Genomic DNA, 15,461 nt, shown 5'->3' with positions numbered 1-15,461 from the left:
GTGGTAACAAGGAACTGGAGAGGTATGTCCATGCCTGCTGCTCAGTAGGGAGACGAAGAGAGCAACTTTGCAGGCACAGACCAATGGACACTACTTGCTAGAAATCTGATCTCAGGCACATTGTGGGCATCAGTATCCATGCATGGAATACACAGAGACCAGCACTCGAAGAAGAACTCCTAATTCTGCAGATCCTCTGCTTTGTTAGACTGAGGAACTCTCCAAGGTAGTGAAAATTAAGGGAGGCAATCAAGTTGCTCTGAATCCTGTGGAGCTTAGGACTTTCCTCGGGGCACCACTGGTATTTAGGAGCAGCTACTGTCCTGGTCGGGCTTCTTAAAGTCTCATAGTACTAGAAGCTAATTGGCTAACAGGCATCTAGTTTATCCAGATAAGGGCTTCAATGCTTTAAATTTTATGCAGACAAAAGGTAAAGTGCCTAACAAGATCAGTTAAGAGCCATTTTCTTTCTAGAACTTTAAGGAATGTAATAGGGTTTTTGGCTACCCCATAGCTACTACTCTGGGGAAGTGTTAAGATTCCCAAGATCTCCAAGTTACGTGGCTGCCCCTCTCAGCTTCAAAATGGAACCCCAGAATATGCTCTGTGGATCCAGAAACAGGAACTCCTCAGGGTAATAAGAGCTAAATGGGACAGGTGGTAGCTGAAAGACCTTGGGAAGCTTAGTCCTAATCTAATCCTATACATAGTTAATTACATACTTTACACAACTGAAGATACACATTTCAGTTCATAAGTATATGTTGAAAGAGTTTGAGAGTATGTGCTATGGATCAGAGATAAGGTTGCCAGAAATTTGTAAGGTTAATTTTTAAATGTCAATATTGTCAACTGAATGTGGAAACTACGGATAATGGAATATTTATATAAATTAACTTAACTGGACATTTTCATTATTTTAACACTTAGGGGACTTTATAACTGTAGTATTCTTGTTCTGAGGCTTGTACAAGACTTATTTTATTCACCAGAACAAATTTAAGTACACAGTTCTTGTTAGGGAAATACTATATGGGTTTTTAAAAGTTACTCCCATGTGTGGATTATGTGTTTTTAATGTAGATGAGTCTGTTGCTTAAAATTAAAAACAACACACAAAAGGAACAAGTTAGTAAAATATATGAACCAGAAGTCTGTAAAATGTCATGTTGAAAAAACAAAGTTTTTTTTTTTTAGTGTTACAGAAGTACAAGAAAATAATTCAAGGGAACAAAGTCAATACCAGTACATTTTTCATTAATATTCCAATTATTTTTTAAAAATTTAAACCGAAAAAAATTCTCCTGGGTTAAGACTTCTTATACCAACAAGATTCAAGCTGGAGTGAATTCTACTGCCAAGTTATAAAACTGTGAATCCGGTGGAGAGGCAGGGGGTTATAATGGAAGTGTTGATGTAGCCTTTATTGGATGGGTGAGAACCAAACCAGTATAATGTACTTTGACAGCCTTCTCAGCTTAAATTGCTTTCATAAATAGCAAATTAAAAATGGTTCTGTTTTAAACAGAACTTTTGCAAAATAACCATTATCTGAGAAGTCCATATTATTTGCAAACAGTAGGTAGTAATGGAATGGAACCAAGAGTCAGCTTCTGAAGCAGGGAATTAAGGAACCATGTTGCAATGCCTGAAGAGATTTTTAAAACTCATCTAAATACCATTAAACATCTGCCCTTTTTATTTCATTGATTTAAACCATTTCTGAAGACTCATGATTCAAAAAGGTAAAGATGGTAATTTAAAAGCCACAGGGAAAAATCTCTCCCCAGGGAACTTTTCAGAAATGCAGCCACCAGTTTCTGATAAGTGATGAATCTGATGTGGTATTGCTTTCAGTACAGTATACATTTATCTGGCATTATCTCCAAGTAATGCACGCACCATTTCACTTGAAGAAAAGATACTATGGCCATGGCAGCAAACAAAGGTGGAAAAAGTAGAGAAGGGTTTACATTGGCAGCTTCCCTTGCAAGGGGAAGGAAATCCTTTCTGTGACCATTTGCCAACGTTGTATACACATTTTAATGAACTGTCTAGAAATCCAATAGTGATTCAGGGTGACATTTCTGATTTATAACAGCTATTATTGCTTTTTAGATCTTTTCTCCATGCAAAATTTAAAGAATTTTCAACAGGATGATCTCAGTATAATGCTGAACGAGAGGTGTGTTTCCAAACATTCCTTTGTGAACTCACTATATTGAAATGTATAATACCACTAATGCATATTTTTTAACCTCTGCTTCTGAACTAAAATGGTGGATGGAGATGTAACTTTTTAAGAGACATTTAAAAAAATTATTTATACAGATACAAAAAAATTGATTTTTTTGGACACAATAATAAGCAATTCATGGTATTTATATTTGTTACTTTTCTGTGGGGAGCAGAAATAGCATTAGCATGAACTAGCTGACCTGGTTTATTTTATGATAAATTTACAGAGAGCATTAACGTTTAAAAGATGCACAGAATAACCCATTTTTCTGAACCTCCCGTTTAACCAAAGGTCAGTAATCTCCCTTCCCCAACAATTCACACTATATATTACAGCCCCACTTAGCCCATTTTTCTGACAGATTTGGATAACTCTGAAATCATTTAAAAATTGAAATTATATTTTACACTATTTAGTTTAATTTATATAAAAATGTATAAAAGTGATCTATTCAAAGTACAAAGACAGTAAACATTCTGTTTGACAAATAATATTCTTTTCATTTCTTTCATTTTTTATTTATCTATAGTGTTCTCCTCTCTACCGCTGTCACAATTACCAGAAGTTTACATAGGGCCAAATCCACCACTCATATTGAGTACCATACATGTGGCCTCAATGATGTCCAGGGGGCTATTTGTGGAGTGACAATTAGCGTGGGTGACAGAATCGGGCTCATAACATTCAAAAGACAGAGACTCTCAGACTCCCACAGAAAATCAAACCCTCCTAATTCAACCCACATATGTGTACAACAGGAACACAGGTATCGTCATACTGGGTCAGACCAAAGGTCCGCCTGTCCCAGGGTTCTTTGAGCTACAGTAAGCTGAGACACTCTGATTCTTTTCCAATGATTTGTGGGAGAAATAGTCTGTCCTTTTGGGCACGGGGAGAATTGTGGGAAGGCAGTAGAGCACTGTCAACACTTGAGTTATTTAGCCTCTGACCTCAAGTGTTACCAGCCCAAGTGAAAGCAGCACCCAAGCTGTAACCCATGCCACCAGCTGGGCCAGCTAGCCCAACTTTAAAGCAGCACTAAACTCAGGTGAGAGGATTTTGTGTGTAGACAGGAAGGAAGTTAGGTGAAACATCTGAGAAAGGGGCTGAGTTAATGTTGCAGAAGACCCTGCAGAAGACAACTGTGGAATGACCTGCCCATAGGCAGCTTCTTCCTAACTTCCATTAGTTAGAAATTGGTTTATGGCCTTCCAAAACTCTTCAGTTTGTTTTAAATCCTGACTATCAACAGTCATATGTAAAAGTGTTATCCCTATATATGTCCAACCCTTTTTTGAATCCTGCTAAGCTTTTGGTCCCAGTAATATCTTGCGGAAATGAGTTCCACAAGCGATGTATGTCTTGTGTGAAAAAAATATTTCCTTGTGTTAGTTTTAAATTCACTCCCATTTAATATTATTTTGTTCTTTTATGATATTATATACATGATATTGTACTTTTATCTATTTTCTCTATTATTCATTTTATATATCCCCTCTTATGGGTCTCCTCCCTGTGGTATTCTTCACGAGTTTTGCCATGTCTCTAACCATTCTCGTCACCCGTCTCTGAACCCCTCTGTCCTGGAGTATCACTGAAAAAGGCAGGCAGGCAAACATTGCATATTATTCTCTGCCTTTCTTATCAACATTTTCTTCCTGATTCTCAGCCTCCAGTGCTTATGCACTGACCCTCAGCCAACTTCTTCAAAGCATTCTGATACCTAAACACTTCCATTAATCCCCAAGGATGAATTATAAAGCATGTCAGCAGATGGTAGACTCTGGCTTCAAAATGGAGGAGGAAACTGTCTCATTAAGAAACAGGCGCAATTCTAATTCACCCTGGCATTGTCCGTAAAACAAGATCCCAAATGATGAGATTTCTGTACTGAATCAGCAGCTGATGGGATCTTGAGTCAACCTAGTAAAGTCATCTTCATGGACATAGAAATCACCCAGGATAATAAGGCTTTGTAATTTGAATGCCAGTGCAAGAAAATCAATTAGCATCTTTGGAGAATCTGAGACGTAGCAGGCTACACAACACAGAATGCTAGCCCTATCATGGGACTCTCAAACAAAGCAGGCACACAGAAATCCAGTTTGGGAACAGAAAACCTCCTACATGTAAAGTCAAATGCAACCAGCAAGGTGCACCGCTTTCCCAACCTTCTTTTCACTCATACTGAACGGAGCACCTCTCAGGACTCAACAGGACTAGTAAAGAACCTCTGCTTTGTCCAGCCATGTCTCAGTTACACATCCAGAACCTGGGGCTTCATCTATGATCAAATCATGGACAGTACCCATCTTATTAGCCACAGTTGGTACATGCAGATTTGTATTGCCAGGTTAGAGTGATGGAGAGTTACATCATCAGATCATTTTGCTGCATTTCCATTAAAAACTCAAGGCAATCTTCAAAAATAAAGTCAGAGATCTGTGATGGAAGCTCAGAAATCTAGAGAGACTAATAATGTTCAGAGCTGTTCTCGAAGCAGGTGTAAACTACGGTACTTAATATTTGTATTTTTGCCCTTCACCCCCCCACCGAACACTCCCACCTTGGATTTATTATTGGACACACACACACTGCATCACAGAGACCAAGAAGCACAGCAGAAATAATTCCATTTCTTCTCATCTTGATTTGGTAATTGCTGGTTAGACCATGATACACGCTTACCTTCCAGAGGATCCTTATTCAGGCCCAGCTGGCTTATAATATACCTAGGGATGTCTGTTTTAATCACGTGCCCCTCTTTAGCATGTCCTTCTGCAGCTTCCAAGAGGTAGTAAAATTCTTCAGGATCAAATTCCTGGAAGAGAAGTAAAAATACTCACCATAATTTTCCTTGGTAGAAACTGTACTCCTAAAACTATCACATCAAAGCTTCCTTTACATCTCCAAGCTTTTTGTTACTTACCTAATTAAAAGCAATACTACAGCATTCCATTACTAGTGGTCCAAAACACTATAGTAACATGCTGTAAACTGCAATGTTTTAGACTATTACTAACATGGGCCACGGACCCCCAGGGGCCACCCAGGACATAGCCTGACCATTTTTAAGCAGCTGGGATTGTCACCTGGCTGGTTTTTGACCAGCCTGGCTGGTTTTTCTACTGCCTTGCCCATAAGCAGTTGCAATGTGCTGTGCAATTTTTAAATTTTACAAGTGGGAAAAAACAACCTGGCACATTGCAACCAGCTACCATAAGCTGTCCACATGCAGGGCAGTGGCAGGTGCTGCGTAGTCATCTTCTAACTATGCCATGCAGGTACGTGGTTGGGAATGCTGCTAGCACAAGCACCCAGGTGCCGCTTTGTGTGCCAGGCTCTCAATGTGCCAAAACCTTGTCAGCTGAGACTCCTGCTCCTCTCCGTGCCAAGGACTGGAAAGTGAGATGGTTGGACCAGAGGCTTGCCAGCAGGAAGGGCTGGGCTGGGGAAGGCAGGAGCTCCTGGGAGGGGATGGGTATAAGGCCTCATGGGAAGGTAGCAGACAAAGAGGACTTGCACTGCCGCCTGTGTGTGGGAAGAAGGAATGGAGACACCTGAGAGAGGAAGAAGGTGGTCCGACTGATGGGCGGCATACAGTTTAGAGCAAATCTATGGCCTTCCCATCCTTTCAATGGTGCTGCACTGCTCAAGTAATATGGAACACTTTAATACGTCATATAAAGGGCAGGAAGCAACTTTTTCAGCATTTTTCACAGTATTACTGGTTGAATAGTCTATGATCATCAATATGTTATTCAGTGATTACACGTCACATGTGGAAGATGTCCTAACCTCTCACGCCTGTATGGGTAAAATAAGCCACTGTTCATATAAACACATACCAGATGTACATACATCCTAGAGCCCTCCTTTTTCCCCTACCTGCAATTTTAAGGTAGTTCTAATGAATCAAAGTGTACTGTATTTTAAGAAAATTAAATTAAAAACTATCAACAGCTCTAGATCTAAACCACAAAGGCCAGAATATTACTGAAAATTTGGTACCTTGCAAGGGATGTCACATCTGAAAATGAAAACTCTCTTACAAAATCTACTATATTATTACTATTTATCCTATGACTAAAAGGGTGTTAGATGTCTAAGAAAATCAAAAGAACACCTAAGCCTCTTTTCCGAGCTCCTTAGATTTAAGTTCTTTATCTTACAATCTAAATAGACAATACACAAGAGGAAGAGTAGGAATGAATAAGGGAAGTTATCAGATACAGCTTTCTTATTTGCCTTTTTGTTAAAATACAAAGTTGTCCTAATTTCATGTTCTCCCAAACTGCAATTTTTCCTGTGTTAACTCATGCCAGAGGTGTCCTATTTCACTTATCCCTTACATTCCTATCTGTCTCCCTGTCCATCATTAACTGAGGCAAGAGCAACAGTGTTAGAACTAGGGCTGGTTGAAAGAATTTTCACAAAACAGTTTCTCCCCGACACATGCCGATCATAAAATGCTGACTCAGCAGAATTGAAACATTCTGCATGAATGCGTCAAAGCTTTTGGTGGAAACCTGGCAGGCAGGCTACCTGGTTGCCCAGCTCCCTGGTTCTCCTACAGCCAGCTGCCTGGGGAGAAGGACAACTTGAGACCACAGGGGGCACATTTCATTTAGCTGGGATGATTTAGTTGGGGATTGGTCCTGCTTTGACCAGGGAGTTGGACTAGATGACCTCCTGAGGTCCCTTCCAACCCTGATATTCTATGATTCACTTCAGAAACACCAAAACATTGGGCAGTGGGAGCATTTGAGTGGTTCCAAAATGAAATATTTTGGAATTTTCATTCCTGTGAAAAATTCTGAGTTTTTTTTACTTTCCATCTCCATTCAGGATGATTTTTTGTTTTTTTTGGAGGAAGTTAGGAGATAACTCAATTTTTCCGTCAGGACAGAGATTTTCCTTTTTCCAGCCTTTTCTAGTCAGAATACCAGCTAAGCAGGAAAAAAAAATCCCTAATAACCCAAAATAAAATAAAAAATCCTAAGCCCTCTTAACTAGTTCAAAGTTGCAGAAGTAGCTGACTTCTATATTGCCTAAAAGGACACACAAACCTCACAGCAAGCAAGCAAACTGACAGTTGGCAATAATCTTCCCCAGCAGTTTGGCAGTAAATCAAAAAGCTTCTGTACATGGAAGCCAGGAGCTCAGGAGAAAGCTCAGAATGTCCATTTTCTGGGCCAGGGAACACATATCCAGTAGGTGAGACAAGCAACCTATATGTTTGGGAGAAGCTGAAGAGAATACCTGCATTCACTGGAGTTTCTGCACACACAATATTTTAAAAATATATAACTTATTGATCAATGTCAACTTTGAACTGATGTCATTCATCACTGAATTACACACCTGCTTCATGCCCTTAGGGGTAAGCTAGAGAAAAGAGATGGCCCCTTATATCATATTCTGATGGTCAAAAGACTGGTTCTGGTAAATCAGCTGGGAAACAAATCCCCAGAGGTGAAGGTTTTCCAAATGAGAAAATGCTGCATTGAGCCCATAACAGTTCATTCTGAGGACTGTTGGCCTGGGTACTCCAGCTGATTTCACATGAGTAGAGAGGATGCAAACCAGGTAGGGTTTAAAAATGAGCACCAACACTTTGAATAACATGTAAGTTCCTGGAGGACAGGTCCATCAGTGGCAATTAGACAAGATGGTCGGGGATGGAATCCCATGATTTGAGTGTCCCCAAACCTCGAACTGCTAGAAACTGGGACCAGATGACAGGGGACAGATCACTCAATAACTTCCGTGTTCACTCTCTCTGAAGCATCTGGCACCAACCATTGTCAGAAGACAGGATACTGGGCTAGACAGCCTATTGGTCTGATCCATTATGGCAACTGTTATATTCTTACTTGGAAGTGAATAGGAAAAACAGTGCAGTCTTCCAAGAACTGGTCTGAAATATTCTCTAAAAGTCACACTACCAACCAAGCAGGTATTGGAGGAAAAAAACAGATTTATTAGTTGTAGCTTCTAAGGATCTTCAAAGGTTGACCCAGTGTAAACACAATAAAAATCACAAAATGCTAACTATGGCAAGGACCTCATTGTGGACAAACAGGCCACTAGTTCCACCTCAGATTCCAGAAGCAATCAGGTTCCCAAAAGCTCCCACTTCCTCCCCACCCCCAAGTAGGAACAGAGTTCTAGAGCATACATTTGTTGTTTAATCTCAGTTCACTGTGATTTGGTGTTGACACCAGCCATCTCATATTTCTTCCTGATGCTCCAGTGACCATCACTCCCTACCTCAGCAGCACCTCTTCAGTCCGAATTGAACAACAAACATTAAATGCCATATCTTCTGCCACGCTGCTCATCTTACATGTTAATGTGTTCCCCTTAGATATCATGACATTTTCTTCTCCCCACCTGCATTAACAGTGGAAATACTGTACAGCTCCACCTCCGTTTGTTAACACAGAGTAGTTTTAAGATAGATAACTTTAATCAAATTCATGTATATACAATTGCAAGTGAGTTATCTATTTTCTGATCTCTAGTTTTATCCTCACATTACCTTTTTCAGATACAGAAACCCAGTAGAAATGAATAAACTTTTAAATATTTGGCAGTAGCTCACAGCACTTCCAGAAGCAGAGAAAGCTCTACTCATTCGATTAACAAATGAATACAAATGGGTGCTCAGATACCATGAGCCTGGAGTACGTACCTAGTTAGAAATATAGTGGGACTGGCAGCAGCATCTATTATTAAAGCTGCCCAACACTTCCCATTATAAGACCCTGTTTTCAGTTACTTATAAAACTTTGCCAAATTCTAACTGGCTGGGCTGAACATTTTCAAGCTCAGTGTCTGTATCAGGCTGAATTTTTCTGGAAAAACACCAGTCAAAATGGTTCAGCATTTCCAAGAATATGTTATCTTTCCCATGTTAAAAAAGTATGGAGACCTTTTCTTTGAGATATTTTAGAGCCCACATGCCCCTCCTCCCCCATACTTTGGAGCAGAGTCTGAAATTTGGCAAAGGATGTTGCATATGATGTGTGTCTGTGATATACCTTTTGCTGTCTCTGTCAAAACCTGCCAAGTTTTTTTTTTTGGCCAAGTTACAAACCTTAAATAAATCACTGTTCACAAATGAGACTTGCCAGACTACAGCTAAAACTCTTCTAAGGTTCCAACTACACTAGGTATGATCCAACCTGGGGCTGAACTGAAATTTCCATGCAACTGTAATGAGCTACGCCAGAGCAGGGACTCAGAAAAGAGAGCAGAGAACCTGTTTCTCTTGTGCTATCAGAGCCCACCCTGTTGGGCCCAGGTTGCATGAAGGAGGAAGCTTGCCTGCTCTGAAATCAGAGGGGACAAGGGCTGGGCCTAGGGATGAAGAGGGATTAGAATGTGACAAGGAGCCTGGGAGGGAGAGGGGAACTGGAAGGGAGACAGACTGCCTGTGCAAGAAGGCAAATGGGAGGTGGAGACTGAGATTGAATGAGGAGCCGGGGGAAGAAACTAGAACTAGCTGAGCAAGGGGACTGGGACCCGGTGAGGAGGGAGTGGAAGAAGTTGGAGGTGTGAGGAAGCAGAGCCGAGAAGGAGCCAGGGTGTGGGAAGAGAACTGGGACTACCTAGGCAGAGAGATTCAGACAATGAGACGGGAGGGGGAAGACTAAGGCAAGGAGCCAGAGAGGAGGTGTGGAAGGGGGAGACTGAGAATGGATGAGGAGCATGGGAGCCAGTAAGGATGGGAAACATGGGTGGATGAGAGACAGATAGGATGAGGAGCCATGAGTGCAGGGGAGACTGGGACTGGCTGGACAAGGGGAATGGGACTGGGCTGAGATACCTGAGATGTGAAGAATAGGACTATGGCAAGGAACCAAGGGTGGAGGAGAGGCAGGACTTGGACAAGGACAGGTTGGAAAGCATAGGGCAGAAAAGGTCATATTTGGGGGCAATGGGCAAAAGAATCTCACTAAAGCATACTCCTCTCCAGTATCTGGCATGGAACCCAAGATTCCTGAATCTCACCATTCCTCTGCTGTCAGCAAATATCTGAAACCCAGACAACCCCCCCACCCAGTGCAGGTCCACATACTACTGCCGTCAGTTATTCTGTTAGCTCAAGTGATACAGGTGTGTGCAGTGGATCTAAAGATTCCAACCCTGCTGATGAACCACGTGGATGTCAATATGCCACAAGATTTTGAATTTTTTTCCCAGTTTGTTTTTTCAAAAAGCTAAGAAATCACACACAAAGAACTATGCTGAATGAATATTATTAAGGTTGCTAAGTCAAGCAATCAAAAGTTAGGATATGCCACAATTAAGGTTCCCTGTGCCCTCCTCCTTCTGCATATGTATTATGATACGTCCTTTTATTACAGATCATACGGTATTTTGTTGAGGATCCCTGCCTCATTCAGTAAGGGGCCTGCTCTGGAGATGACTCAGGGTTGTCTGTACAACCCTGGCTTCATTTGTTGTAGAAGTTAGAAGATGTGTAGAGAAAGAGGCCAGGGACTGCAGAAAGAGAAAGAAGGGACTTATGATTAAAGACAGCTGTACGCTGCCTTGGAGAACTGGATTATTTCCCTGTCTCTGCCACAGAGTTCCTATGTGATGCTGGGCAAGTTACTGAAACCAAAATTTTCACAAGTGGTCCCTAACCAGGTGTTCCTCATTTTCTAGTTGCCTGACTTGAGACCCTAAGATCTGATTTGCAGAAGAGTTGAGCGCTCATAGCTGCAACTGAAGCTAAGGAGAGCTATACTTTGAACATATAAAGTGCTTTACAATGCAAAGTACTCTGAAAGAGCAGGTCCTGTCTCAAATTTGGCATCTAAAATTAATGAATAATTTTACCTAAATCTCTCTGTGCCTCGGTTCTTCATCTGTATCATAATGCATACACACAAGGGGGCCGAATTAATGTTGCCTGGTATTTCCTATCTTTGGAGTGTTTGACTTCTTCTTTGATAAAGTTCTTCTAATGCAGTTTGTATGTGCAATATGAGATATAGTGCATTCAAATAAAAAGGAATTCAGAATGATAGGCACTAATGAAAGTTATCAGCATTCTATAGATAGGAGTTCTCATATTAAAAACAATTTTGGAAAGTTCCAAAGAATATATAACATACTTTTACATACTAAATAATATACTTTTATTGCTGGCCTTTAATACCACCCCAAATAGTCAAGCTTTCCACCAGTAACAAATGAGAATCCTGCTTACAATAACCATCAACTTACCAGGCATTCTAATAAGCGCGCAGGACGAGCAATGACTATGAGGATCTTTCGGACTAGTTGCTTAATAAATGACAGTTCTCCACTTTCTGATCGCTCTTGACCCTAAGAGAGTCAAAGGAAAAGGATGATTAAAAACTCCTACATTAAATATACCAGTCAAGAAAGCATGTTAATATGATGACCACAAATACAATCAGTGATAATAAATACAGTTTGTAACTATAGTGTTAACCTCCATTTGAAATCCTTGCAGCATAGCTCAGACAGTCAAAATTTCTACAACATGGAACAGGGTACCTTCAATTCATATGGCAGATATATTACTATCGATTTTCATTCATATGGATTCAAGGTGAATCAGTATTTTTTGTCAAAAAGTATTAGAAGGGGTTGTGTATTACAGCTGGGTCATTTAGTATACTGTAGTAAAAACTGAGTCAACATTTCTATATGAAATCAGGATTTTTAGAGTGAAATCTCTTGCTTCTCTGAAATCAAATCAGACTAATGCTTTGTAACATGACTGGCCAACCCAAATGATTCGAACAAGTTAAGACATCTCTAGTTACATAGTGGCTAAAGCCTAACCTGAGCATATTTTACAGTGATCTAATCAACTCCAGCCCCTCCCCTAATACCATTGTTATTTTAAATGACATTATGTATGAGATTTTTATAATGTGGCTTAAGCTTTTGAAACAGCCAACTTATTGTATTTAAAAAAGCACTAATGAGCATGCACAATAATTCATTTTCACAAAGCCTGCTGTAATAGCAAAGATTCTCCTTTCATTTGCGTAAGGCATTTTTACACTAACTTCAAGGCAAAATTAGTGCAAATATATGGTTCTAACATGATAGTATCAAAATAAAAGTTATTGTATTTTCAGATGGATGGGGTATTCTTTGTTTTTACCAACATATTCCCGTGCACTGTTATAGCTACGGTTTTACAACAGAGGCTGCTGCATTTCACCATGAGGTGACGTCTATTTCTACAGTTTTCTCTATATCAGTTTTTTTGTGTATTTTAGGATCCCTTGGAATAAAAGATACTACAACACATGTAATAAACATTAGCAGCATCCATGTGGTATGGAAACTGATTTCCTATGATAAAATGATGGCCATGAAATTCTAAAATGACCACACTGAGATGTACAAATATAATGAAACTACGCTAATCCATGCATAAAGGAACCGAGTACAGGTATGTGAAGTAAAGGAAGCAAATGGGAAACTGGGTTCTGAAAAGATGATGATGATAGGAGAATAATGATGTTATAGAATCTGTACAAAAGAAAATATGTTTCTGGAGAACTTAAAAGAGAATTTTCACAAGGGTTTGAATTGCATTTCAAATTTCTTTCAAACTTTCTTGTCAAGCAACAAAGAATAGACTTTATGATACCTAATGAATGCAAAAGAAGCCATATGTTCTTTCTTCTGGCTGAAAGATATTGATGGTCCTTTGCTCATATATCAAAAAGGCATTTCTTTGCTTTGAATAATAGAAGCTGCAGGATAAATTCCAAATCTCATTTACTGCTTATTCTGTGCTATGTGCCATATATTCAAGCATACAAAGAAAATTCAAACAAACTAAAACCTTACAATTTTAATATAAAAATAGTTTATTTATTTGCAATTGCAAAATCCATGGAAATACTAAGCTAAATAGCAATCCCATGCTTAATACAATAATTAAAAACATGGTGGAAGAAAATGTAATCTGTGAAGTTTCAAAGAAAACTGAACAAACTTCACTGCAATGCTCCTACCATTAGCTTTGAGAAAATCCTAATGAGAAGCAAACACTCATATTCTATATACTGCCAGCTACATTAACGAGGAAAATGTTAATGGACTGAGCGTACTTCTGTTTTCATCGCTGGCCAAAATAAAAGTAATATTGCATACTTCTGCATCTAGGTAGGTAGGGATATACACAGAAGATTCCATATAAGTGAAAGAAGGGTGAGATAGGAAAGTATTCAACTCAACTTGGTCTTGACCTTAATATTACAAAAATGTCAGTTAAATCAAGCTGCTCAAACCTCAGGGGACTCTTCCCTGGTAGCAACCACAAGGTGCCAAGTAGCAGTAGGAGCCACAGCTTTCCACTGAATGTCACAGTTGGGAACTGACAACAAATGTATCCTAAGAAACCAAAAGTATGTTCCCACAGCTCGGTTCTACATTAGGCAAATTTCACTACAATTATTTTATGTTTTTAGCTTTTGATGAATATTGTAAAATTCACCCAGATAACAGTTATAATACTTTGAAAAGAAATAGGTTTACAAATGAAGTAACACACTTGTACACACAGAAATGGTGCATTGTTGTACAGTTTTTGCAGTGGTTTTGTTTTTGTTTTTTGGGGGGGGAGGGGACATAGGGGGAAGAACAAAAGGAAATTTGGTACCAGCAGTAAGTAATGTAAGAGAAGTGTATTTTTGATGTAACCTAATTAGGTTTTACCCCAAAATCAGCATAGTCTGGAAACAGGCAAACTATTAACAAACAGGCTGACATTTTTGTGTATTTAAAATAAAAGCAAAACAAAACAATAAAATCTTAACTAAATCTTGCTTGGTATATTTCACTGTATTGAATCCATTCGTCTTCCAGATTGACTCTGAGGCACACTGTACCATCAGTCCATATGCACAACTGCCAGACAATGGATCAAGGACACAACATGGTCCTTTGTTTTAAAATGAGGTATATTTATATATTTGATGAGCTTCGTGTCACAGCACAAGTCCTGTTTGCTAACTTGGGCTTCAGATTTCTCTTATCAACTGATTATTTAAAGAAGATTTTTATTAATGTTTTTATGCTGAAGTCAATTTGTTTTTTTATTACTAAGGTTGGTTTTTGAGATGTAAGGAGACATTACAAACTTCTATATAAATAACCTGCTGCTAATGAAAGACTAAGGATTGCTGTCTGCTGCCTCAACCCCTGCTAGAAATTAGGAGGCTATGTAATCTGAAAGGCGTATTTATCCACAATAGATGGAAGTAGGAGGTCGCTTCATTGTGGAGTGCATATACACACCGGCAATTTATAACTTGCAATGTATTACAAAATGTTACTGAGTCTAAAAATCTTTATAATCCATTTATCCTTGAGTCATATCCCATAAGGCCCTATGGTTCTTCTACAGGTCATTTCACTGAATAAGCCCACTATGAATTTACACTACGTTGGCAAGTATTTGAGTAGAGCAACCATAATTATTTCACAGCAACTATTCTTAAACAAACATATTTGAACAATTTTTTTTTTAACAAAAAGATAATTATCTTTGCACAGTGCATGGTTCATACCTCCTGTAGCAATTTGTCTAATTTGTGCTGTAATTCAAAGAAGTATCGTGACGTGATGAGGCCCTGATGGGATTTATCCAAGCAATCTCGAGCCAGCTCAATGATCTGATGGTGGGTAAAGCTGAGCACTCCATCTGCCAGGGGAAGAACATTATCAGGAGAATGGTTGGTGATAATATCCTGAAGCCGTTCTTCCATCTGAGCTGTGGCCTATAAAAAAAATATATTGATAGATTTAATCACTATTTTCTGAAACTATTACCACTCCAAAACAATATTTTTCCTGGTTAAATAAATTTCTGAATAGCTTAAAAATTTCTTCTAACACTGTACATAAAAATGGGTGATCATGAAAGTGAACAACCAATAAACACTGATTTGCCGAGCTAGAGAATGGGCAAACACACTCCATTTCCCCACATTATTCTACTAATGCTGACCAGCAATTCCCCTCCTGTTATTCTACTCTGTGCCTCTTTAATGGGGACTGCCAGTCATGCTAAGTTGTGTGGCAGTTTCTTGTGGTGCACAAAATAGAAGAACACTATGACGTTCGCTTTTACTACAGAGCCAAAACAAAATATGAACTCTGGGGAAGGGGAGGGCTACCTTTTTTTTTTTTTAATTAATCTTCATATACT

The 15,461-nt window shown here is 39.3% G+C and overlaps 1 protein-coding gene across 2 annotated transcripts in view; it reads right to left on the bottom strand.

Moving 5' to 3' along the window:
- Nucleotides 1–15,461, bottom strand: part of MAST4 (microtubule associated serine/threonine kinase family member 4) — a 410,096-nt gene that overhangs the window by 57,115 nt on the left and 337,520 nt on the right. For both annotated transcript variants that reach the window (XM_045020986.1, XM_045020987.1), the window contains 3 exons: nucleotides 14,821–15,030; nucleotides 11,483–11,584; nucleotides 4,928–5,060 (listed from right to left, as the gene is read on the bottom strand). In XM_045020986.1, coding sequence (XP_044876921.1) covers nucleotides 4,928–5,060; nucleotides 11,483–11,584; nucleotides 14,821–15,030 — 445 coding nt within the window. The remainder of the gene's footprint in view (nucleotides 1–4,927; nucleotides 5,061–11,482; nucleotides 11,585–14,820; nucleotides 15,031–15,461) is intronic.

Source organism: Mauremys mutica, chromosome 6 (assembly GCF_020497125.1).
Source record: "Mauremys mutica isolate MM-2020 ecotype Southern chromosome 6, ASM2049712v1, whole genome shotgun sequence".
NCBI lineage: Eukaryota > Metazoa > Chordata > Testudines > Geoemydidae > Mauremys > Mauremys mutica.
Note: the sequence above shows the minus strand (reverse complement) of the source record. Positions and strands in the feature narration are given on the sequence as shown.